This window comes from Chelon labrosus, assembly GCF_963514085.1.
Source record: "Chelon labrosus genome assembly, chromosome: 19".
In the NCBI taxonomy this organism is placed as follows: Eukaryota; Metazoa; Chordata; class Actinopteri; order Mugiliformes; family Mugilidae; genus Chelon; species Chelon labrosus.
In genome coordinates this window covers 17,591,524-17,612,515 of record NC_140352.1, presented here as the reverse complement: position 1 = coordinate 17,612,515, position 20,992 = coordinate 17,591,524, and the positions used below count along the sequence as shown (strand labels likewise).

The window sequence follows — 20,992 nt, the reverse complement described above, 5'->3', positions numbered from 1 at the left end:
ATGCAAGGTCAAAAAACAAGATCTGAATCTTAAACCAAAGGACACGTTTTTATTTCTGTTGACAATGATGACATTCATGTACATTAAATTAAAAAAAAAAAAATAATCACTTTCTATCAATTTGTGAAAGATGTCGTTCAGGACCTGATGAAATCAAAACACACAGCGTTTCTTGAAGCCTGTACAGGTTGGTCTGAGGCGTTACAATTCATGTGTCACATTGTTTTATGTTTACAGACTGAGTACACCGAGGCTGTATGGAAAGCAGATGAAAATAACTCCAGAGAGAAATGTTTTCTATCCATTTCTACTTCATATTTGCCTGATTGGTTTCTTTTTTGTTTTTTTGCACTGAGAGAATGAATGAAACAGCACCGCTGTGTCGTCTTTTTACACATCAAATACTATATGAAAACACACTCGTGTACAGCAGAAACTATTCAAGTACAAAATAAAAAAAATTAATCCTGGATCCAGCAAAATAACAAGATAACTGGACATGCAAATGGAAGATATGGACAAGGAAAAACTTTCTTGGGGTGTTTAACAGCATTTACGTGAACTAAGACCAAAAAACTAGCATAATCAATAAACCTTGGCATTAAATCTGAATATAGTGTTTAAAATCATCAGGCCAGTAAAACATAAAAAGCTCATCTTCAAGTAGAAAATAAGATGACATCCACCACTCTGGCTAAAAAAAACAGTGTGACTTTCAAAAAGAAAATAAATTAAATTGTAGAAAAACATAAAAAAAAAAAAAAAGTGTAACATTTTATACAAAACCTGCTATAAGCATGAGACGGCTTTCTTTATCTGTACTCAAACACCTCAGAGCAAACGCACTGGAAGAAATTTACACCAACAACAACCCTGAACTCTCACTGTAATCGATCTATTCTCTGACTATAACTATTTAAAAAATGCACGTAATAACACCTATGACCGTTCTGACATGTCAGTTTTGCTGCTTGAACTCAAGGCACTGAATGATTCGAGTTTAAAGAGCCACAAAAACAAAACACAAAAAGAAAAAGCTGAATGAAACAATAAGTGTCTAATTCAGCCTCAGTTCTGCTAAAATCACTGCCATGATTATCATATGCATGTTGAGAAACTGTAGCTTCACTACTGTGATATTTAACGTGTCTAAATGGACGAGACGGTTTTCCTACACACGCACACAAACATTGTATTTTTTTTAGATAGTTATCAAAACGTCAGCAAAAAAGTCGCCAACGATCTTAATTCTCGATTGTCTCAAATTGTGACCCCGACTGATATTGCCTGCGTGAAGCAGCCCGAGTGTATTTGTGTGTGTCCTTGCTGCGTGGGTGTGTTTGTGCGGCTGGTCAGTCGGTGGCATCCGGAGCATACACAGGAGCTAAACTCAGCAGGAGGTCAGACATAAGCTGCTGGCGGCCGACGTTCAACGCGATCGCAGGAGGAAAATAATCCCTCTGTGTCGTGGTAGACCTCAGCGGGCAGAGAGTGCTTTAATGATACATCTAGCGTTGTTTTATATTTTTATTCTGGCTGACAAATTCTACTGAAACAAAAAACAAAGCCGAAAACGAATTTATCTTGAGAAAAAGTAAGCTGAAAATAGAGTTCATTCATTTGAATAGAGCCCAAGTCAGGCCCTATTTTAACGTTAGTGTCTCCAAGAACATAATCTAGTCTAGATGAATATTTACACACCTCCAGAGTCACATGAGCTGGAAAACCTTGTACGAGGTGTATTTGCTGAATAGACATAAGGTCTTTTAATGAATCCCTTAATGCCTGTGCAGGGATTCAGAGTTTGATGTGTGGTGCAGTTCTTACATGTTGCCAACAGAGGCTGTTAAAGATCCTGTGTTGTCTAACTACACCTGCACTGCAGCAAATCTGTCCACTGTGTGTTGTGAATGTCAACTCAAAACTGAAATTCACCTGACTCTCCTGTCATCTCCTCCTCGTTTCGATCTCCTTTCCCTCAGGACTCCTCTTTAAGTCTTTCCTGACTCACACCTACATCCCCGTGAGTTGATGCCAGAGCAGGATCTGGATCCCAGCCATGGTGACACTGCTGCTGCTGCTGCTGCTGCACCGACACAAATTGATGCAGGTGAGTATCAATGAACAACAGGGGGTGTTGGTGCGGGCAGGAATAAAAATGTACAGCTGTGTGTGTGTGTGTTTCTGTCAGTGCATTTTTTCAGTTGTAGAACCCAGCAAATGTGTGTAACCTTCCTCCTAAAAGCAAATGTCTTTGCCCTTTAAAGTCAAGGAAAGTGATGAAATGCTTAGCTAACATATAATACAACGACTAATTAGACCTGCACGCAGGTGTATAGAGCTCAAACCACCTGATGCCACCCAGAACTGAAGGTGTACAGACCAGCATATGAAGTAGAGTATTAACATGTTTCTGTCTGAGTGCTACACTTATTTAAATCATTATTCACTAAAGGTTTAACAGCCACGTAAAGTTGGTCGCGGCTGAAGTCCTCGCAGCGATCCTTGCAGGCAACAGCTGCTGGGATCAGTCAGTGCAAAATAAACGACTACAGGAACATCACCCTAATCACAAACTTTAAGAGATAACAGGTGACTGATGAAAGCCTCCGCGCCACATTAGCAAATGTAAAGATCCAACGCAGATGCAACATGATCATTTCACACCGTCTGTCAGATCACAGTGACACAGCAACAGCTCCTCGCTGGCCAACCAAGACCGAGGTCAGTTCCCTTCAGCCAGCTTCAATATGCATCTTTGGTTATGATTTACTAAGCTTCACTACTGCCCTTGGTGATTTAACATTTACACACACACACTAACATGTGTTTTTTTTTTGTTTTTGTTTTACTACTAACAAAGTTCAATTCACTGAAAACTATTCTTGATGATATTGTTGCCACTGACTGTGAGATTGTTGTTTTTGGTCATCCTGTAACGCTAACTGGCATTTTGTCGATGACAATGCTACAAATTTTGATGACGCTCCACTGATGCACCGATACATCGTTATTTAAAGGATGTCACGAGCCTGGAAATATAATTCTTTCTGCTTTCATGCCGTTTTTTTTACATCCGGGAGCCGTGGATCTGGAAAAGCTGCGAAATAAAAGAGGGAACATTTTAAGGTTTGCACAGATGTTGCAGTTGAACAGTCTAAGCTATAGTTTGGATGTGATGGTAGTGGTGATTATGAAATGTGGTGAGAGAGTGAGAGTAAATGACTCAGCTGATGACTGGAAACAATAACAGAACATACACAGATATCTAGTGTGTGTCTCCCTTTCTCGTCTATTTAATTTTATAGTATTATTTTAACTTGAATACTGGAACAAGACCACGCCTCAAGCCTTTTGTGCTAATTTACAAAAAGGTTTTTAGCCCCTCTACTTCAGTTCATCACAAATCCCCCCACCCCAACCCAACTCATCATCCATTTTCCTTTTCTTCCTCTCCCCTCTTTCATCACGGGAACTTTGGGAATGAGGAGCCAAAGCTTCCTGAAACATGCCCCCACCCCTAGTCTTGCTCCCTTGATTCCTCCCCCATCCTCCATCTCTGCATCCAACCCTTCTCACCCCTCCATCTATTTCCCTCGGGTCCTGTCAACCAATAAACTCCCTTGCATCCACTAAGGCGTGGTCTTTGTTAGTGAAATAGTGAGAAATAGATTTTACATCAACACTGTATGTGTGCACACAGACTGGGAAGGACATCTAACACCACTGCCGCACTGAAAGGTCAGGGATATTCCATGTCGCAGCATTGGTAATGAGAGCCCACACAGATGAGGAGCTCGATCAATATCTGCATGGCGTCACCGTCGAACCGCATCGAGCGTGTACGAACACATTCTCTGGCTGGTGCTGGTCATAGTGACAAGCAGAGGAGCAGCGTGACACTTTCTTTTAGCCTTTTTAGGCATTTATTTTGATAGGTGGTAGTAGAGAAAGACAGGAAGTGATGGGATGAGAGAGAGGGGACGACATGGCTCCGGGCATCATCGTCACTGCAGTCTGCGTCAAAACCTCAGTGACATTTTCATCCAATAATCAATGAGCAAAAGTGGTCACACGCACCACGTATTTTATTAAATAAAGTTTTAGATCTCTGTGTCTGATCAGTATAGGAGGTGTCTTCAGAGCTGGGATAAGGAGACTGTATTAGCACATTTTAAAATATATTTACTTTTTGTTTTAGAAATAAAATGACTACAGAAGGAAAGATTATCAGCGGTCTGATCTGAAACTGAAGAGTACAGATCATGATCATGCCATAATGTGTGCAAAACATGCTTTTGTAAAGCTTGAAATCTAATTAAAAACAAGTTTTTAAGTGTGAAGGCTTGTATAATGTTTTGAATGTCAAGCAGCACTCTTTTTTGTGTTTCTCCAACACGTTTTCAGTTTCAAATTTGTCACCGTTCTCCCGGTGCATTCGTTTATAATCCAGGTTTTGAAACAACCCAGTAAATGGTGGCGAGAAAACAGCTGCATATATGTTTGGCAAAAGGCTTTTAAAGCTCGACGGTGACATTATTGCAGGGTGACATTTTACTTTGAATCTCTGAAGGATGTCAGATGACTATCTCTGAATCAGGCGGGAACATTTACTCTTGATCTATTGGTTACTCAGATTGGCCTATGACTATTAGATATCAACCTTTCAAAACTCTATTGACGTTTCAGATTATGGCGTGATACTGATCCCGATCCCATACTCAGTGCGAATCCTATGGGTGCCGTCACAGAGGGTTTGTGCATCTTAGTATCATTTAAAGTTATTCCGTGCCTGGCTCCACCTAACTCTTGACTAATCCAAAAATGTTTATTCCTGTTATTTTAACATGGAGGTCTATGGAGATTAACTCACTTGAGGAACCGTTTCTGGTACTTCTGTGTCCAGACTGATGCTCAGTGGCATGACAGCAGAATGCACATTCAAATAGATTAGCTATATCTTAGTTAAGTGTACTGTAGATTGCATCAAATTAGTTATTAACATTAAAATGAAACATCTGAGCTGCTGAAAATCGAATGTATTAGTGTTTTTTGCTACCGCTGTCCTTCAGTCTGTCACTGAAGGACAGCTTGGAAGCCATACTCAATGCTGCGCCATGAAACACCCTTTGTTTCTGTTTACGTCACACACACACGCACGCACACACACACGCTTAAATCTACCAGATCTACCCACTAGCACATCTTTTGCACAGTTCCTCACCCATTCCAGCCTTTCTTTGGAACAAAGAAACATGACTCCCTCATTCTCTAAGCCACTCATTTGGTGTGGTTTCTCTCCCTCCCTCCTCCTCCTCCTCCTCCTCCTCATCATTCTTCGCTGCTTCCTCCTCTTGCATCTCTGCCGGCTTCATTCAGCGTAAGGGCAGGAGGGGGAAAACACAGAGAAAAGAAAAAAAAAAAAAACGGGACAGAAAACAACAAAAATGAACACGGCGATGAGTGTCAAAGAGTGGAGGTATTTACAGTGACAGATATATATCAATATATCCACATGAAAGAGAAAGAGTATAGATAGAGTGAAAGACAGGGCGGTGATCAATAACAGCAGGAAATAGAGGCAGAGGTGTGTGTGAATGATGGAGTGAACGTGTTTGTGAATGGCATTTCGAGGCGAGTGACATTTGGAGCTTTCAGTGGGGAGAGCAGGATCAAAGCACACTCCCATCCACTTCAATGAGAGGAGATACCTCATTCACACACGCAAGCACAAAACAGAAATACACACATACAAGACAAGGAAAGGAGCGAACACACGGCTTAGCAGCTTCATCCTACAGCAAATCACTGAATACAGCTCTGAATTTGTTGGTGCGTATGTGAGAAAATGGAGATTTACCTTTGTTTTGTGGCTCTGCTCTGTGCCCAGCCCGGATCCGGGCGTGTGAAGCTCCTTGGATACGACACACAAAAACTCAGCCTGGTCCTCCGTGCCGTAGCTGTACGACGAGCCGATGTTCACCATCTGAAAGGAGAGAGACACGCAGATGCAGGAAGATGTACAGAGGGAGAGAGGGACAGAGACAAGGAGACAAAAGTGAGTGTCAGGAAGATTTAGACTCTACAGCAAAGAAAACAGACAGAAAGTGGCTGAGAGAGCTGAGATCCCACACTAAAGCAAGGAAAGATCACTGTGCCGGGGGAAGGAGCAGAGAGCTTTCTATACAGCACACAGCCGTGGACTCAGCGAGAAGTTTTGTTGGAAAATGTGCGCAAATCATAGCTGTGCAGCATGCAGTGGAGCCGGGTGGAGGAGAGGGAGGAAGGGAGGGAGGGTCTGAATGTGATTATCAGGACTAACTGACCAATTTAACTTCATCAGGCTCTTAGCTTGAAGTCTGCATGCCGCTATTGGAGAGGACATTAAATAAATTAAACTTGAATCTGGAGGCCAGGCATTCTCCTTGAATATTAAATATTAATACATATAATTTAATTTTTCACACTGTTAGCTATGAAGTTTTTAATATTTGTGTATATTAAAATGGTTTAGCCTAGTTTTAGTCGACAGCTCACCATTTACTGTTGTGCACACACATAAATTACTTAAAAATGTCTTTCTGAATTAATCGTTTAGTAGTGAAAACAGCATTCATAAATCGTCAGATGCCTTAGTTAATCATTAATCTGCTTTATCATTAATCTGATTTCATTTATCATACATGACAAATTCCCGTTTGAGAAGCTGTCACCAGCAAAGCAATTTGGCATCGTAGTTTGTTTTCTGTATCCAGCCGGTGAAACTAATCAGCTGATAACTCACTGATTGTGTCAGGAAAGAAGGTTTCAAAATCCTGTGTAAGAATTAATTATAATGTGGAGTTTTTTAGACCAGCTATACTGAACTGTAAACAAACCTACGACTGTATTCAGTGTTTAACTGTACCATGGCAGGTTGTAGGTCCTGTGGCCTGCAGCAGCCCAGCGTCTTTATGTATTTAGATGCAGAATGAAGAACCTTCAAGGGACCAGTGTGTAAGATTTAGTAGCATAAAGCAGAAACTGCAACAAACTGAATTCCCTTTACTCTCTTCCAAGTGTGTGGGTGAACCTACAATGACTGCCACTTTAGAGTAAGGTGTTTGGTTTGTCTGTTCTGGACTACTGTGGATTCATGGCAGCCTCTGCGCAAGAGGACCTGGCCGCTGTGTAAATCTAAGGGTTTATTCTAAGGTAAAAGACACAGATTCATATTTACACACTAATGTAATTAAAGCTCACACCAGCCTGACTGAAGTGCTACTCATGGTCAACAACTCAACATCTAGACTTTAAGCCTAATAATTTTTTAACATGGGGGAGTGCAGACAGCAGGGCTCGGGTCAGGGCCAAGGGGTCAGACCAAGGGTCAAGTTTGAAGGGTCAGCAGCAGCGTGAGTCCAACCCACAGTCCAGAGCAGTCCGGTGCGGGGCTTTCTGCAGGCGCGCACGCTGACCTGCTCAAACTTCCAGCCGTCTGACATCGTGGAGACCATCTGGGTCAGCTCCTCCTCCTGACACTGCAACACCCGGTAGACGTGTTTGGGGGGCACCTGCTGGGGAAAGAGAGAGGAGGGGGTGAGGAGGGACATCGTCAGAGTGACAAAGGAAAAGTTTGTAGTAACCATGAATTGTTTTTTTTATATTGCTAGCATTTGAAGCTTACAAATCTTGCAAAACAGTGTTAAGCGATACAAATAAATTGCTGATATGATGCAGTTGTATTTTATGTATTGCATAACCTTAAGTGGCTACAGGATAAAAAGCCTGCACCCAATGACCAGACTTAATTTGGTCATTAAAACTTTTTTAAAGCTGAGGTAATGGACAGAGAGAAAAGACACAATGTGGTCGTGGGCTGGTGACAAAGCCGGCACTTCCACTCTCATGCTTTGGCACCATATTTAACTCCAGGCTATCGCTGTCAGTGAGTCCAGTAAAATACAGTAGAACACAGGGGAAAGTGGGAGTATTATTTGAGAGGGCAGAGCGATTATGTAAGAGTGAGTGCAACCGTCCTGAGAAGAGAAAAGGAAAGAAAAGGAGACAGAACTCCAATCTCTTTAGAGCAGCACAGACACAAATGAAATCACTCGGAAAGAGAAAATCACTTGATCACACATTAGAGTACCTGCAGAATATGTTTTGAGTCCAGACAGTGTACATATGCATATATTAGAACTGTTAGATGCATTGCAGTGTGATTTTAAAAGATATGACTTAAATTGACAGGGTCTGTGTATACCTGCGTAGCTTTGGAGTCCCTCTCTACGATCCTCTCCTTAATCAGCTTGATGAGTGGAGTGATGTTGTAAAACTCCGCCTCTTCCAGGACACCTTGGAAACAAAAAGAAACACACAACTCAGCTGATGTGGCTGTAAGACACACTGTATCCCCTCTGTGCCAAATGAACTCAAGTAATCCTTCATCGTGTTACACATAGAAATTAAATATTAATAATGTCACGATGTAACTATGATATTTAATCACTGAATAAATATTATATTACTACTCATGTTACTTCAGTCCATTATCCATGAACTATTCCTGTATTGTACGAGTACTATTACTATTACTAGCTAACTGCAGTCTATTAGCAGTTTCAACTTGACTGAATATGTGGCCATATATTTTGCACCAACTATAACTTATTAATTTATCAAATTACTGCTGTAGTAACTCATGGGGAGCACAGATCCTTTGTTGGAAACCATTTACTAATCTGCATATGCAGTATCTATTGTATATGTTAACAATACAGGATTATAAATTATTTACAATTACCTCATATACAGTAAAGCAGTACATAATATCCTTTAGAAACTTATTATAACCTTATTTCTACCGGCCTAAGACAAACTCTAGAGTCAAAGCATTTGAGACCTTCTTCAGCGAGCTCCTTGTTGTAGACCAGTTTGCCGTGCCGCAGGTAGTTAAGGATGGGGCCGAAGTACGTGGGGTCTCTGTCAATCACGTAGGCTCCTGTCTCATCCTGTTACAGAGGAGCAATAAGAGACAGACAGAAAGAAAAGATGAGTCTATTATGACGTGGACTAGGTGGGTGGTACATGTCCAAGCAACATCCACATGAATGTCAGGTCCAGACGTTTCCCAGCAGAACACTGCATTGTCACAAGATGGTCAATGTTATTCACTTCTCCTGTCAGTGGTCATAATGTTATGCCTGATCTGCGTATGTTAACATGTTGCAACATACGCATACTTTTGTGTGCAACTGTGTTATTTCTCCGATATGAAATTGGCTACGTTTATTTTCCTTCTCCCAGCGAATTACCCCTAGAGACGACTAGAGCTGTTCACCCTAACGAAAAAAAAAAAAGACAAACTTCACTAAATTAATTTATAAACAGCTGTTCAGCCTACTCTGAAGGGAATGTCTGGTTGCTATGTTCACACCTACAAACCTCCACATTGCAGTATGTAGTAACAGAAGTAATTCAGTAGTCAGTCAGGAAGATAGAAATCTGTCCTGCTAGATGCGAGAAGAGGAGAATTACTTTGTCCCCTGCACACATCTCTTCAAAACCAGCCAATCTGTCGAGCTGTTGCCAGTGTGAGACATGAAATGAATACCGCAAACAAGGAAGGCCACAAAAACAAACAAATGGCACAAAGCGAGGTGAGGCAAAGATTAGGGAAGAAAAATACGAACAGGCAAAGCAGGGGGAGAACAGAGAACAACCATCCGCAAGCACATGACCTCTACTGTAATGTACAGTATTCTCTATTTTTAGAAAGCTCGCTAGCTGGAGGACAACATCCTGGTTGGCTAGTTTCCTGTGAAACATGCAGTACTGCCTGTCCAGATCAGATGTATATAATGAAGATCCATTCCAGCGGACTGTCCTTAAAATAAACATCCACGATACAGTTACGCTCTGTTGATGTCATAATGATTTATCGCTTTATTGCTTGTGAAAATAATGATTGGACCTTGTTGTAGTTTAGAATTTCCATAAAAAATGAGTGTAACAGAAATAGAACAGAAATTTTCACAGTGCAGTTTTGTTTTTGTTAAACCCTGCCGTTATTCCTTTTAAAGATTCCTGCAACAAAGAGGCGATAGAAAGAGAAGATACTGGTTACATGCACATCAACAACCTGCTTCTCTTCCACCTCCAGGCTACTTCTGACAAGTCTGCCTGGCTGTTATGTCACGACCACTGGCACTCCAATGTATACAAACATCCTCCCCCTGCTCTTCCTCGTGATAACCACTTGAAGCACAGCTCACTTTTAAAGCTGAATTCGCAAAAAGCGCCACCGCTGGAGAAATCCAAACAATCGAAAACAGAAATGCCTCTAGAAGATCTGCTGCGGACGCTTACATGTATTACACGGTATGAGGAGAAGAAGACTGGAAAATGTCCCGCTACTTTGGTTCTCAAATTAAAAACCAACCATCCTCCTCACACTTTTACTACCGTCTCCTACGGACACAAGGCCCAGTGCAGCTTTAACCGGCTACCAGCATCGGTCGGCAGGTCACGTGTACATCAGCATTTTCAGACTCCATTTATGGATCAGAAAAAGAGAAGTCCATCCACGCGAATGAGTCTTTTGACTGCTTACTGAAGCGACAAAGATACAGCCTCAGCCTCCAGCAGCATTTTGTACAGATGCATGCTGGGGCTTTTATTAGCGGGTGCACAATACAGTTCACCATAATTTTTATGACCTTTTATTAATTAACAATAACCTCAAAAACTGAATTCACACGCAAGAATTTCTACATTAAAATAATACTAAAAATATATCTGACATACCTAGTCCAGTGGGGTGCATGAGGTAAAAAGGATATACTGCTGGTCTCACACACATCTCATACCATTATAATAATTACTACATCTGAAAAATAAGCATCAAGCTGACTCACAACCAGTTTATAACTCAGTTGAGGCTGTTACTCAGAGGCTGGATTTATGGAAATGGCTTCCTTTACTTCCCTGAAAACATGTTTTAGAAGAGGAACCTGGAGGAAGAGCCGCTTGTTCGTTGAATTGGTGGCAGACTCTGAGATGTTACTGGGGAAGCGAGGACGTCCTCTTTCTGGAAACTCCTGCAGGACCATCAACCTCAGTCTCACCTTTAATCTTATGCAGCTCTCTTCCACAGTTCTAACATATTACTCTTTAAAACTTAAACAGACTTTATGTGTAGAAAATACACTGCATTTAAACTGGGGTCAAATTAAGCTGCTGTAGCTTCATTTTCAGTTATTTTATCTGCAACATCCACGATTTGCATGGAATACGTCAAAGCACTGCAATGGCAGGAATGTCAAAAAAAAAAAAAAAATTAAAAAAAATAGCTAAAAAAGCCTGAACTCAAATGTCAAAAATGTGGGAATAAACAGAGACAGAGTCGCTATGCACGGAGTCTCCAAAGAAGATTTGCTCCCTTTATAATCTCAAAACAACAAGGCAGCAGCATCAGGATTTGGACTGTTACAGTGAGTTTAGTCTGATTCTCGCTTGGAGTCCAGTGCCTGGACGTCGCATTTGCGTCCTCACTGGTTGTTTTTCATATAAGAAATGAACAAATGCTAGTCGCTCGTATAACAGGGGAAGATCTGTTCATTATTTAGTGGTTAACCAGATGATTAACTGACTGCTCGGAATATAGTCAATAGGCTCCTTGAAACAATGATCTACAGATTTATCGACTAATTAAAAGAATGATCTATAACTTACTGAAAGACAGTGGCAGATGTTAAATTTTCTGGTTGGTTCAGCATGATACCTAGCAATCAGTCACAATCAGTCAATACTTCAAATCAATCCAAATCAAGCTTATTGGGACGATGTTCTCTGCAATTAACTCACCCACACACCCAGGCACCCAGGGAGCAGATTGGGAGCAAGAAAGGACATAGAGGGGTTTCCACCCAGTGGCTAGTTATTTAGTTTAAATACAGAATCAGGCAGTCAGGAGAATATAAAAGGGTTTCTGCTAGCAGCATTTTTGACTGATCGGCGTGCCGTCACCCAAATTTCCAGCGGGAGAAATGTCCTCTACATTCATTCCTTCAAATTCAGCCATCTTAAGACGAGCGGCTCGCAGTGTGAGACATGAAATGAACACAGCCAACAAGGATGGCTAGTAAAGCAAATGGATGGATTCAGACTGTGCAGTAGCGTGTAGGATAGTGAGTGGATTAGAGGAGAAAATACAAACAGGCGGACATAAAAGGTAGACACGGTTCCAAATACCAAATAATCAACCAGGAATCATAAGGACAACGTCACTGAGAGGGAAGAGTGCGTATTTATGTGTCTGAGTGAGAGGCACAAAGAGTGGATAGAGGCAGGATGGAGGGATGTGGGATGTGATATGAAGACCAAGTGAATCACCGTGTGTGTGTGTGTGTGTGTGTGTGTGCCTGAACTGAAAAATCACAGTGATTAGAGCGTGGAAGGGCTGTGACTGCAGCGCAGAGCATAGACAGAGACAAGCACACACATAAATACACCCCATCCCAAATAAGCGGAGCTGCAGTGGAAGACAGACCGACGCCTCATCAACGTGACTTGACTTGACAGTGTGGGCATGACAGCACTGGGGGAAAGCTTTCACAATGTGTCAGAGCCACGGTTTCCTTCGCTTACTCACAAAAATACCATTTGCATTTGTTCATTATGAAAAAAAAAAAAAACTGTTTGCAGCTCAGGTAGATTATTTACAAAAGGTGTTTCTACTCATCATTTTGTTAATATAATATCCCCTAACAAAACTGTCCAAGCTGCTTGCTGATGCATCACTGGAATAATGCAACTCTGGTGAGAATATATTCTTCCTGTGCACGTTTGCCCAAGGTGCGGTAAACATGCAATGGCATGACGAGTTTCAGGAAACATGGCACTAAAACGAGTCAGTCAAAGAAGCGTAGAAAAAAACGAACAGATCGAATGATGAGCCGTCATCCTTTTTTAATGAATTAACTCAGTGTTGTCAATAAAGCTGTGAAACAAACCCTCTTCTTCTTTTGTTATATTTCTGAAAGACTCTGGGCTCAAAAGTCTATATCCGTTATCAGAATGATTTTACATACCGTCCGTGTAAACGTGGCCCCTGAGCCATAAACGATGTTCGCACTTTTTTTTTCTGGATTAAGTTTGTAACTGTAAAGCTCGAACAATAATATTTTCTGTTGTTGAGAGGACAGCAACTGTAGTTGGTGAGTTAATGGTTTACAGAGCATTTGTTCAGGGAAATAGGCTGTGACTCCACAACATCTCCCTGTAGTGAGGCAGAGGTAAAGACATCCCATGGGCTATCACCAATATCCAAACAAAAGCTCTGTTCACTTCACAAGATACACACGCACACACACGCCTGCCTGTCTATTAGCACTCTGCATTCTGTTTTAACCATGTGTTAACATTAACACAGACTGACTGACAATGGAAAAATGTGAAAATGCATGATGAGATGTTTTCTGCGTTTAATTCGACCAGCTGTTGTGTTTACATTCTGTAACTGCTGTACATTTGTTTGGAAACACGGTATTAATTGCTCAAGAGGTCGATTTCAGAGAAACTGGGGCAGACGCTCCATTTACTGGTTGATTCAACACAATACGCAGAAATCGGTCGCAATCAATCAATGCAGTCCAGGCTTGTCTTGTAAAATAGTGGCACAGCAACCTTGAAAAGATAAGGGCATGCTGGTATTCATGCTGGTTTTATTTCTTTTGTCGAAAATTTAGACAAATATTTAGAGAGCCTGGTATTTTGAAAGGTACTTTTCTGTGCTATGTAGTCTTGTTTCACTTAGTATATTACATTTTAACTACAATATAGATTGCAATGAACATTATATGCAACTAATGCATTTTTTGTATGCTTGGCCTGACGATGTAATTCTGATCTAACCGGGGACAGGACCTGTGAGAAATCCCTAGATACAAGTGTGATTTCTAATTAGGGATCAGACTCATTTATCATATGTGGGATCACAGATGGCCTGGCTGAACCACTGACTCCTCTGTGATGGTGACATTTTTGACGTGGGAGGCTCCACAGCAGCTCCACACTGATAAGAACGTTCAGCTCCGTGCGTTTCCACTCTTTGCCGGGTGAACGAGACACCGCTGTGGATGAGAGAAAACGTGTCCACTCGCTTCTTGCAGATTTTTCCAAATCACGCCTTTACAAGAATATGAAGTGGATTTTCTCCCTACATCTAAACGATATTACCTAGTTTTCAGCTGATTTAATCATTTAAGTCAACAGCAAAACAGTTATTATTAAGAACTGATGGCTCACACAACTTTAAAATACAATAAAAACCTTTGCTCCAGCATTTCTTTCTAGATCAGTAGTCTTGGCCACCATCTCACACAGTATTAGACATCTCACAGCACAGATGAGGGCATGATGCGAGTCCAGGCATGTGGTGGAATTCATACTGGAACCGTGAGATGGGACGAGTCCACAGAGATTTTACATAAAAAAAGTTAACCAGGCGACTGGAGTTACAAAAACTCTCCTGAACCACAAGCATAACTATGAATCAAGCAACTGCTGGTGGCATTGGTAATGCTATTGGGGGGGTTATAGTACACAAGAATCCACCATGCAGCTGACAACACTTGGGTATCAATGCTGAATCTTTAGCCTCATAATGTAATTGTCTTGGGTTGGTATGAGGGCAGCTTGGGTCGTATTAACAGAGGGCAGCCCGGGGTTTGGTTTGCTGAGAGGGCAGGGCAGCCTAGGTGGTAGTAATCTCATTAAAACAATCACACATGGACAGACCATGTCTACACCAGGGTTTAAAAACAGCCGAGAAGCCCCCGAGCAGAGACACGATTAGGTCAGCGAATTAGAGGGGCACAGATAAGATCGTCTTCTCTCCTGAGTGAGAAAAGAAAACACACCGGTTGAACTGCAGTGAACTGTGTGATTCAGCTTCAGATTGCTCTGTGTACTCAACAACCTGAGCACAAGCTGGTTTCAGCATGGTGTCTGCTGACACAATGAGCCCCTTCAAAGGCACTTCAATGTGTGCTTTATATATTTTTTTAAGATTCAACTTTGGGTTTGTCTTCAATTTACTGTTGTCCTAACGGGACAAGGAATATTGGAAGAAGTCATTTATAGTGTTTAGGAGTCACCCAGACCCTGACTATATATTGTAGCCACAGCCACACATTTACAGTTTGGGGACTTGACAGCATCACCATTTTGGGTTTTTTGAGCCAGAGGTGAGGATCTATTGAACAAGATGGAGGAGCTGGGGTGGAGTGAAGGGTGGATCTGACTGACAACCCGGGCAAGGCCTGTCAACCACTCTCGTCCCGCCTCTTTAAGTGAAGTGGCCTAATATCTACAACATTTTAACCTTTAGGACCAAATCAATACTATAGCACTTTAACACACTTCACTTTTGTGTGGCTACATCCATCATACATGCAGTCTATGATCTTGAGTTTGTGAACCATTTCGTTAGTGTTAAAGTTTTTTGTTCCTAAAAGTCTATTCTTTCCATTCAATCTATTACTTTTCAGTGGAGTTGGTTTTAGGGATGCAAGAACCGGTACCATCTAAGAACCCCATCTAAATTTTCCAAACCATCAAAACTGTACTCCACCAAGTTTATCGATACCTTTTATCAAAGCTAGCACTTTTGCATTTTTAGCAAACAGCAACATAAAACTAGGACAATACAAGTAAAAACTTGCAACAAGACAATATGAGAGTTATATTTACATTTCTGGATCAGACCGGACTTAACAGACGGACCCATCACACTACACGTCAGAAGGTTAATGCACTGTAGAACCTCAGAAGAGGACCGTCCAAAGTGTGACTTAATTTCACAGGATTAGAAATATGACAGCAGTGCTTGTTCTAATGTCTGATCATTTCAAAGAAGAGTGAAAACACCAGCAGACTGCTGAAGCATCTTTCTTCACACCGTGACCATGTATTTGACACGTTAAGCTCCCCAGGTGCCACTTCCCAACCGAGCAGCATGCTTGTTGCCTAGGGTAAATGTCCTACGTTATATAACATTAGCGAACCACGGGCAGGCTTAGCAGATGATTTCTTTGACTAAGAAAACCTGGAACCATGGAAGCAAATGTTTCAAAGATATTCTCTTATTTTATCTATTTTAAACGATATAATAAAGTGGTGGTACTGAAGCTGAAAACCTTTGTGGGCCTAGTTTTTTTTTTTTTTTCTACACAGGAAACTGACCAACGATCAAGAAAGGAACTGAACATAAAAACTAATTCAATGGCACTAGCATCAATGAAATCTTTTCATCTGCCATCCATGGCTGGTTTTTAATTGAGCTGACTTCACTCACCACTGAGCAATTATCATGGCTATTATTTGTAGAGGTGTGATGTTTGTTGTCAGCTGATATTATGATCTGACCCAAGCTTAGCAGGCAGTGTGTGTTGGCTGCTCTCTGATATTAACTGTTAACACAAGTTTGACCAGCCAACAAACTGCACATGCTGCTGTAGAAGACAGACGAGCATGCATCTGTGTTGATTTTGTGGAAAATGCTAAATTCAAGGATGAGACAGATTTTTTTCTCGGCTCACTGGGCGCCCACCAATCTGTTGTATCTTTCATGCTTGTGTGCACTCACAGCTGTTGTAATCTGTGTGTATTCCTGATTCAAAGAAACATTGTTCATCAAGAGACTTCTGATTTATAAAACTTTTCCCTTGTTGCCTCCTGTAATTTTTCTTTCTGAATTAGTCTGAGTTATTTACATATTGATTATCTAACAAGACCCCCCTTGATTTTGGAAATCACAATCTCTGGATACAAAACGCACACATTTGTCCTTGTATCAGTGGCAGGGGAGCATTAACAGCTCACATACTGACAAAACACACAGGCAAATTTTACGGCAGCACCTACATACAGACAACATGTCTCTCTCTGGTAGGTCTATTTATAGTGCAACATGCTTTACTGTATAAACACCAACCTCACATCCAAATACTGACTCAGATAGTGATGCAACCAACATGCGCATAAGTCACAACTCTGAGGATACAGAGCCTCGCAGATTAGTTCCCGTTTAAGATGAAGGCGGTGTGAGGGAGCATGAAAATGTAAGTGAAATTACGTCTCTTTCTGCACCTCTTCGGATTCAAGAGTTTGTAGAGAAAAAAAAGCGCAAAAATTTATAAATTAAAAAAAAAGGGATAATTCTGAGTGAGTCAGATGCAACGAGTGAGGAGGAGGAGAGGACAGGAATACTACAATACTGACGATGGCAAAAGTGAAGGAACGAAAGGAAAGCGATGTAGTTGTGCGTTTGTGAGCGAAAGAGAGAGATCTGGTGTGCGTCCGTGAATCTTGAGGCGGTGCGGAGGGAGCTCCTGTCAGGTCGAAGCTGAAGGTCACACAGGAATATTCTTTCCACGGTGCCTAGTGGTGCAGCAGGGGAACAGTCATCACTGCTGTACAAAAAAACTCCTGGCTCCTTTTTTTTTTTTTTTTTTTGTGACTGTTTCTGGTTTTGTTACTTGAAGAAAAAAACTAACAATTTATTTCAATGCCGATTCATTTACATATTTAATTTCTCAATAACTATCTATAAATCATTGCTGTATATTTATATCATCAAATGAATTTGAAAAAACATATTTTGTATTTGTTTGTTTGTCTGTTTTTGTTTTTTTCTTTTAAATTTTGTCTTGTACTGTATTATACGTCGGACCCCAGGAAGAATAGCTGCAGTTCTGCTGCAGCTAATGGGGATCCAAATAAAACAATAAACAACTACCTTGTTTAACTTGGCAGAATATGTGCTGGGCTATTCTGCGTACCCTCCACAATAAAACAGTTTTATGGTTTAGCATCAGTTGTACGTTGTAGGTATGCCAGAGCTCTGTACTCTATGCTGTAGCCTGACACGCACCTCAGCAGAAATGTAAATACACACTGTGGCAACGCAGACCGCGACAGCTGTGACTGGTCTGAAATACATTTCCTCATCCACGTCTCTCAGTGGCTGAACAAGGAAAGAATATTCTCCCTCTTCTGCCTCCTACACACCAACCTCCTCAGACGTCTTCTCTCTTCTCAGTGATTTCAGTTAAAGCAACTGTTGTTCAACATTTATTATCTACAACCAATTAGACGCCGATTAGCTTTTAGAGAACAATGTATGTATGAACCAAGCTATCGCCCCAAGTGCAGATATCCAGAAATGTAACCATGTCACGGCCAGAACGTAACAATTGTGATGGGTCGGAAATTGCGATTCCTCGTCTTTTGGCTTGACAAGCGCAGAAAATTCAAAATTCCTTCTGCCTCAGATGTTTCAGTGGTAATACACACCCTCTACTCTGTAATTTGTAATTTGTAGTACACAGAGAAATGCTCACGATTGTGCTGCGTGTGTCTGTAGATTCGACGAAGAGGGATAAACCAAGCTTAAGCTGTCATCCTTGAATTAGAATATAAACAATAAATGTTCAAATTTTGATAGCATTTCATGTGCTAATGCTTCATCACATGTTTTCAATCTGTTGCACCGTGAATTTTGGACTGAAGTATATTTGTAATTTGATATTTTCCCAAGTACTTCAGCAATCCCAAGAAACACCAAAGATATTCAGAGAAAATCAGACAATAGTTTCATCCATGCTTTCCCTTTGTCAAGGGATCTAGTGACCGATCACCGTGTAATTGTATCATCGCTGTTTTGCGTTCGTTCTGGGGCCTTTATTAAATGTCACCACCCACCGCATTTCCTGTCAGCTCTGTGCCGTGCGGCCTGCTGAAGGCACACTATATGGTGGCCAAAACAATACATGCAAGTACACTGGCACAGTAGAATAAAACGTATCTCCTCGTGCACTTTATTTTCCCCCATCGCTACTAAGAGAAATGACATTTTAGAGAGGAGGGTTTTAATAAAATGTCATCTTACAGTAGGCTACAGTAGCTGAGCAGGAGACCTACCCCCTCCTCTGTCTGTCACACACATGTATATCAAAGGCTGAAGCAGAATAGAAATCTGCATCATTTATGAGCCTTCACAGCCCTTACAGTCTGGTTCAGTCTACATATGACAGAGATGCATAATACAGCTCTCTCTCTCTCTCTCTCTCTCTCTCTCCCCATAAGATGCCAGCTGTACAGCTACTGACTGTGTGGCTCCCTGCAGAAGAGGAGGCACGTGTTCATCCATCTGACCCGAGCTACAGTCACACTACAAACTGATGCACAGAAGAAACGGAGACAGTGACAGATCCCCATATTGCACAAGCATAGGCACGGTCATAAGGCGACTCCACGCCTGTCCTGGAGCTGCAGTTGTGTATTTCAGAGGGACAGACAGAGGCGCCTAGAATCAGTCTTTAGAATTTGTAGTCCTCTAAAGGTGACATCTTAACGAATACAGTACAGGTTTCACTTTAAGTCAGGAACTACACACCAGTCAGATTAGAGGAAATCCACCTCTCATACCAAAGCAGTGCCAGTCTGAATCAATCACACACATACTGTCATAAGAGACATTACAAATATGTAGCAGGGCAAACTTTGACCACCTGTCAGGTAATAACTGTTATCAAGGGAGGAGAAACTCACCATATTTACATAAACTCACCACTGATAGTGACTGCGGGTCACTACAGGAATGCTGCACAGTGTTAGTGTGGGTTTTCATCACGCCATATGAAACTAACAGATATTTTTATTGTGAAATGTTAGCTGACCGAGATTAGACTACTACTACATTAGATTAAAATAAATTCAAATTATTATTACAATTTATTAGCAAGTAATACTGCCAAGTGTTTCCGGCGCGCGCTGTAATAACAAAGTAATAGTTTCATTTTTCTTCTCCTGTTCTGGTTTAAAGTGTCCTGTCTGGACTCACCGTGTCTGAGTGCAGGTCCTGCTGCTGGCACAGCCGGTACAGGAACGAAGTTTGCTCCTTGAGGAGGGTCTGCCTCGTCGTGAGGAACACCGTCCCGCCGACGTTCAGCCGGACCCACTTCCCGTTCGTGCCCCCGTTGGGGTTGATGACCGAGCCGTTGCCGATGCTCTGCGACGCCGTCCCGCCGGACTCCGTCGAGCTGGCTGTGGCGGACGTCGCGCTCTCTCCCGCCTCGCTGTCTTTGTTGTTATTGTTGTTGTTGTTGTTGTTGTTGCTGTTGTGGTGGCAGCCGGGGTGCGTCGACAGCGCGGCGACGTCCGCCGGTTCCCGCTGGTCTTCCGCTGTCGTTGCCATTTGGATAAAGGCGCTAAAGACGAGGTAAAGACGAGCGAGCACGTCCGTACCGTCCCTGACTGGCTGCTGCCTCTGCTGCTTCTTCCCTCGGTTAGTAACCGGGGATGCTCCGCCCACATCCTACATGGACTCAAAGATCAGCCGCGTCAAGTGACAGGAAGTTAGACAAACTACATCCGAGAAGGATCTCCAAAATAAAAGCTCAATATTAGCCACACTATCAACTTGAAAACTCAAGGTCTTACAATGTTTTTAACACGTTTACTAGAACCATAGATCAAAGCACATCGGTTCCTGCTTCACTGTAAACAATTATTAATAGTAATAATATGAAGCAATTTGTCACTTATAATGGAACATATTGGCACACCATTGGCCAGGGGCAACAATTGCTCACTTCAGCTGGTCCAACAACCCACCTTGGGTACTATCCGATATATATTTAGCAAAACTGTACTGTTTGTATCTCTGCAGCAAATACACCGTTTGACAAAAGCGACTGGAGAACCCTCAAAATGGAAATGTTTGACGTATATAACGACAAGCCAAAAAGTGGGGAATGGTAGGAACGGATTTTGTCACGCTATCTGGTCAAGTAAAAATAGTCTGTTGCATTATTGCAGTCAAATACAGTGTGTTTTGGCATATAGCTTGGCCTTTTCACTGGTTGTTGAAAGCTTTTATTTTGAAAGGAAACTTTTCTCCATTCTGGGTTGCTCGTACTTCTTGTTAAACTCACAACAGACTAAA

At 41.7% G+C, this 20,992-nt stretch overlaps 1 protein-coding gene across 6 annotated transcripts; it reads right to left on the bottom strand.

The window, feature by feature from the left end:
* Nucleotides 1-29: 29 nt before the first annotated feature.
* Nucleotides 30-20,335, bottom strand: kctd17 (potassium channel tetramerization domain containing 17). 6 transcript variants are annotated; one of them, XM_084567473.1, is made up of 7 exons: nucleotides 19,889-20,335; nucleotides 8,885-8,993; nucleotides 8,246-8,337; nucleotides 7,410-7,556; nucleotides 5,861-5,986; nucleotides 5,225-5,369; nucleotides 30-3,100 (listed from the first exon to the last, which is right to left on the bottom strand). In XM_084567473.1, the coding sequence occupies exons 1-6, from the start codon at nucleotides 20,240-20,242 to the stop codon at nucleotides 5,265-5,267; spliced, it is 933 nt and encodes a 310-aa protein (XP_084423599.1). In that variant the 5' UTR covers nucleotides 20,243-20,335; the 3' UTR covers nucleotides 30-3,100; nucleotides 5,225-5,264. The 6 variants fall into 6 exon arrangements, with proteins under 6 accessions (XP_084423599.1, XP_084423600.1, XP_084423597.1 ...); XM_084567474.1 differs by having other exon boundaries at nucleotides 7,410-7,553; XM_084567471.1 differs by lacking the exons at nucleotides 30-3,100; nucleotides 5,225-5,369 and having other exon boundaries at nucleotides 5,388-5,986.
* Nucleotides 20,336-20,992: the final 657 nt, after the last annotated feature.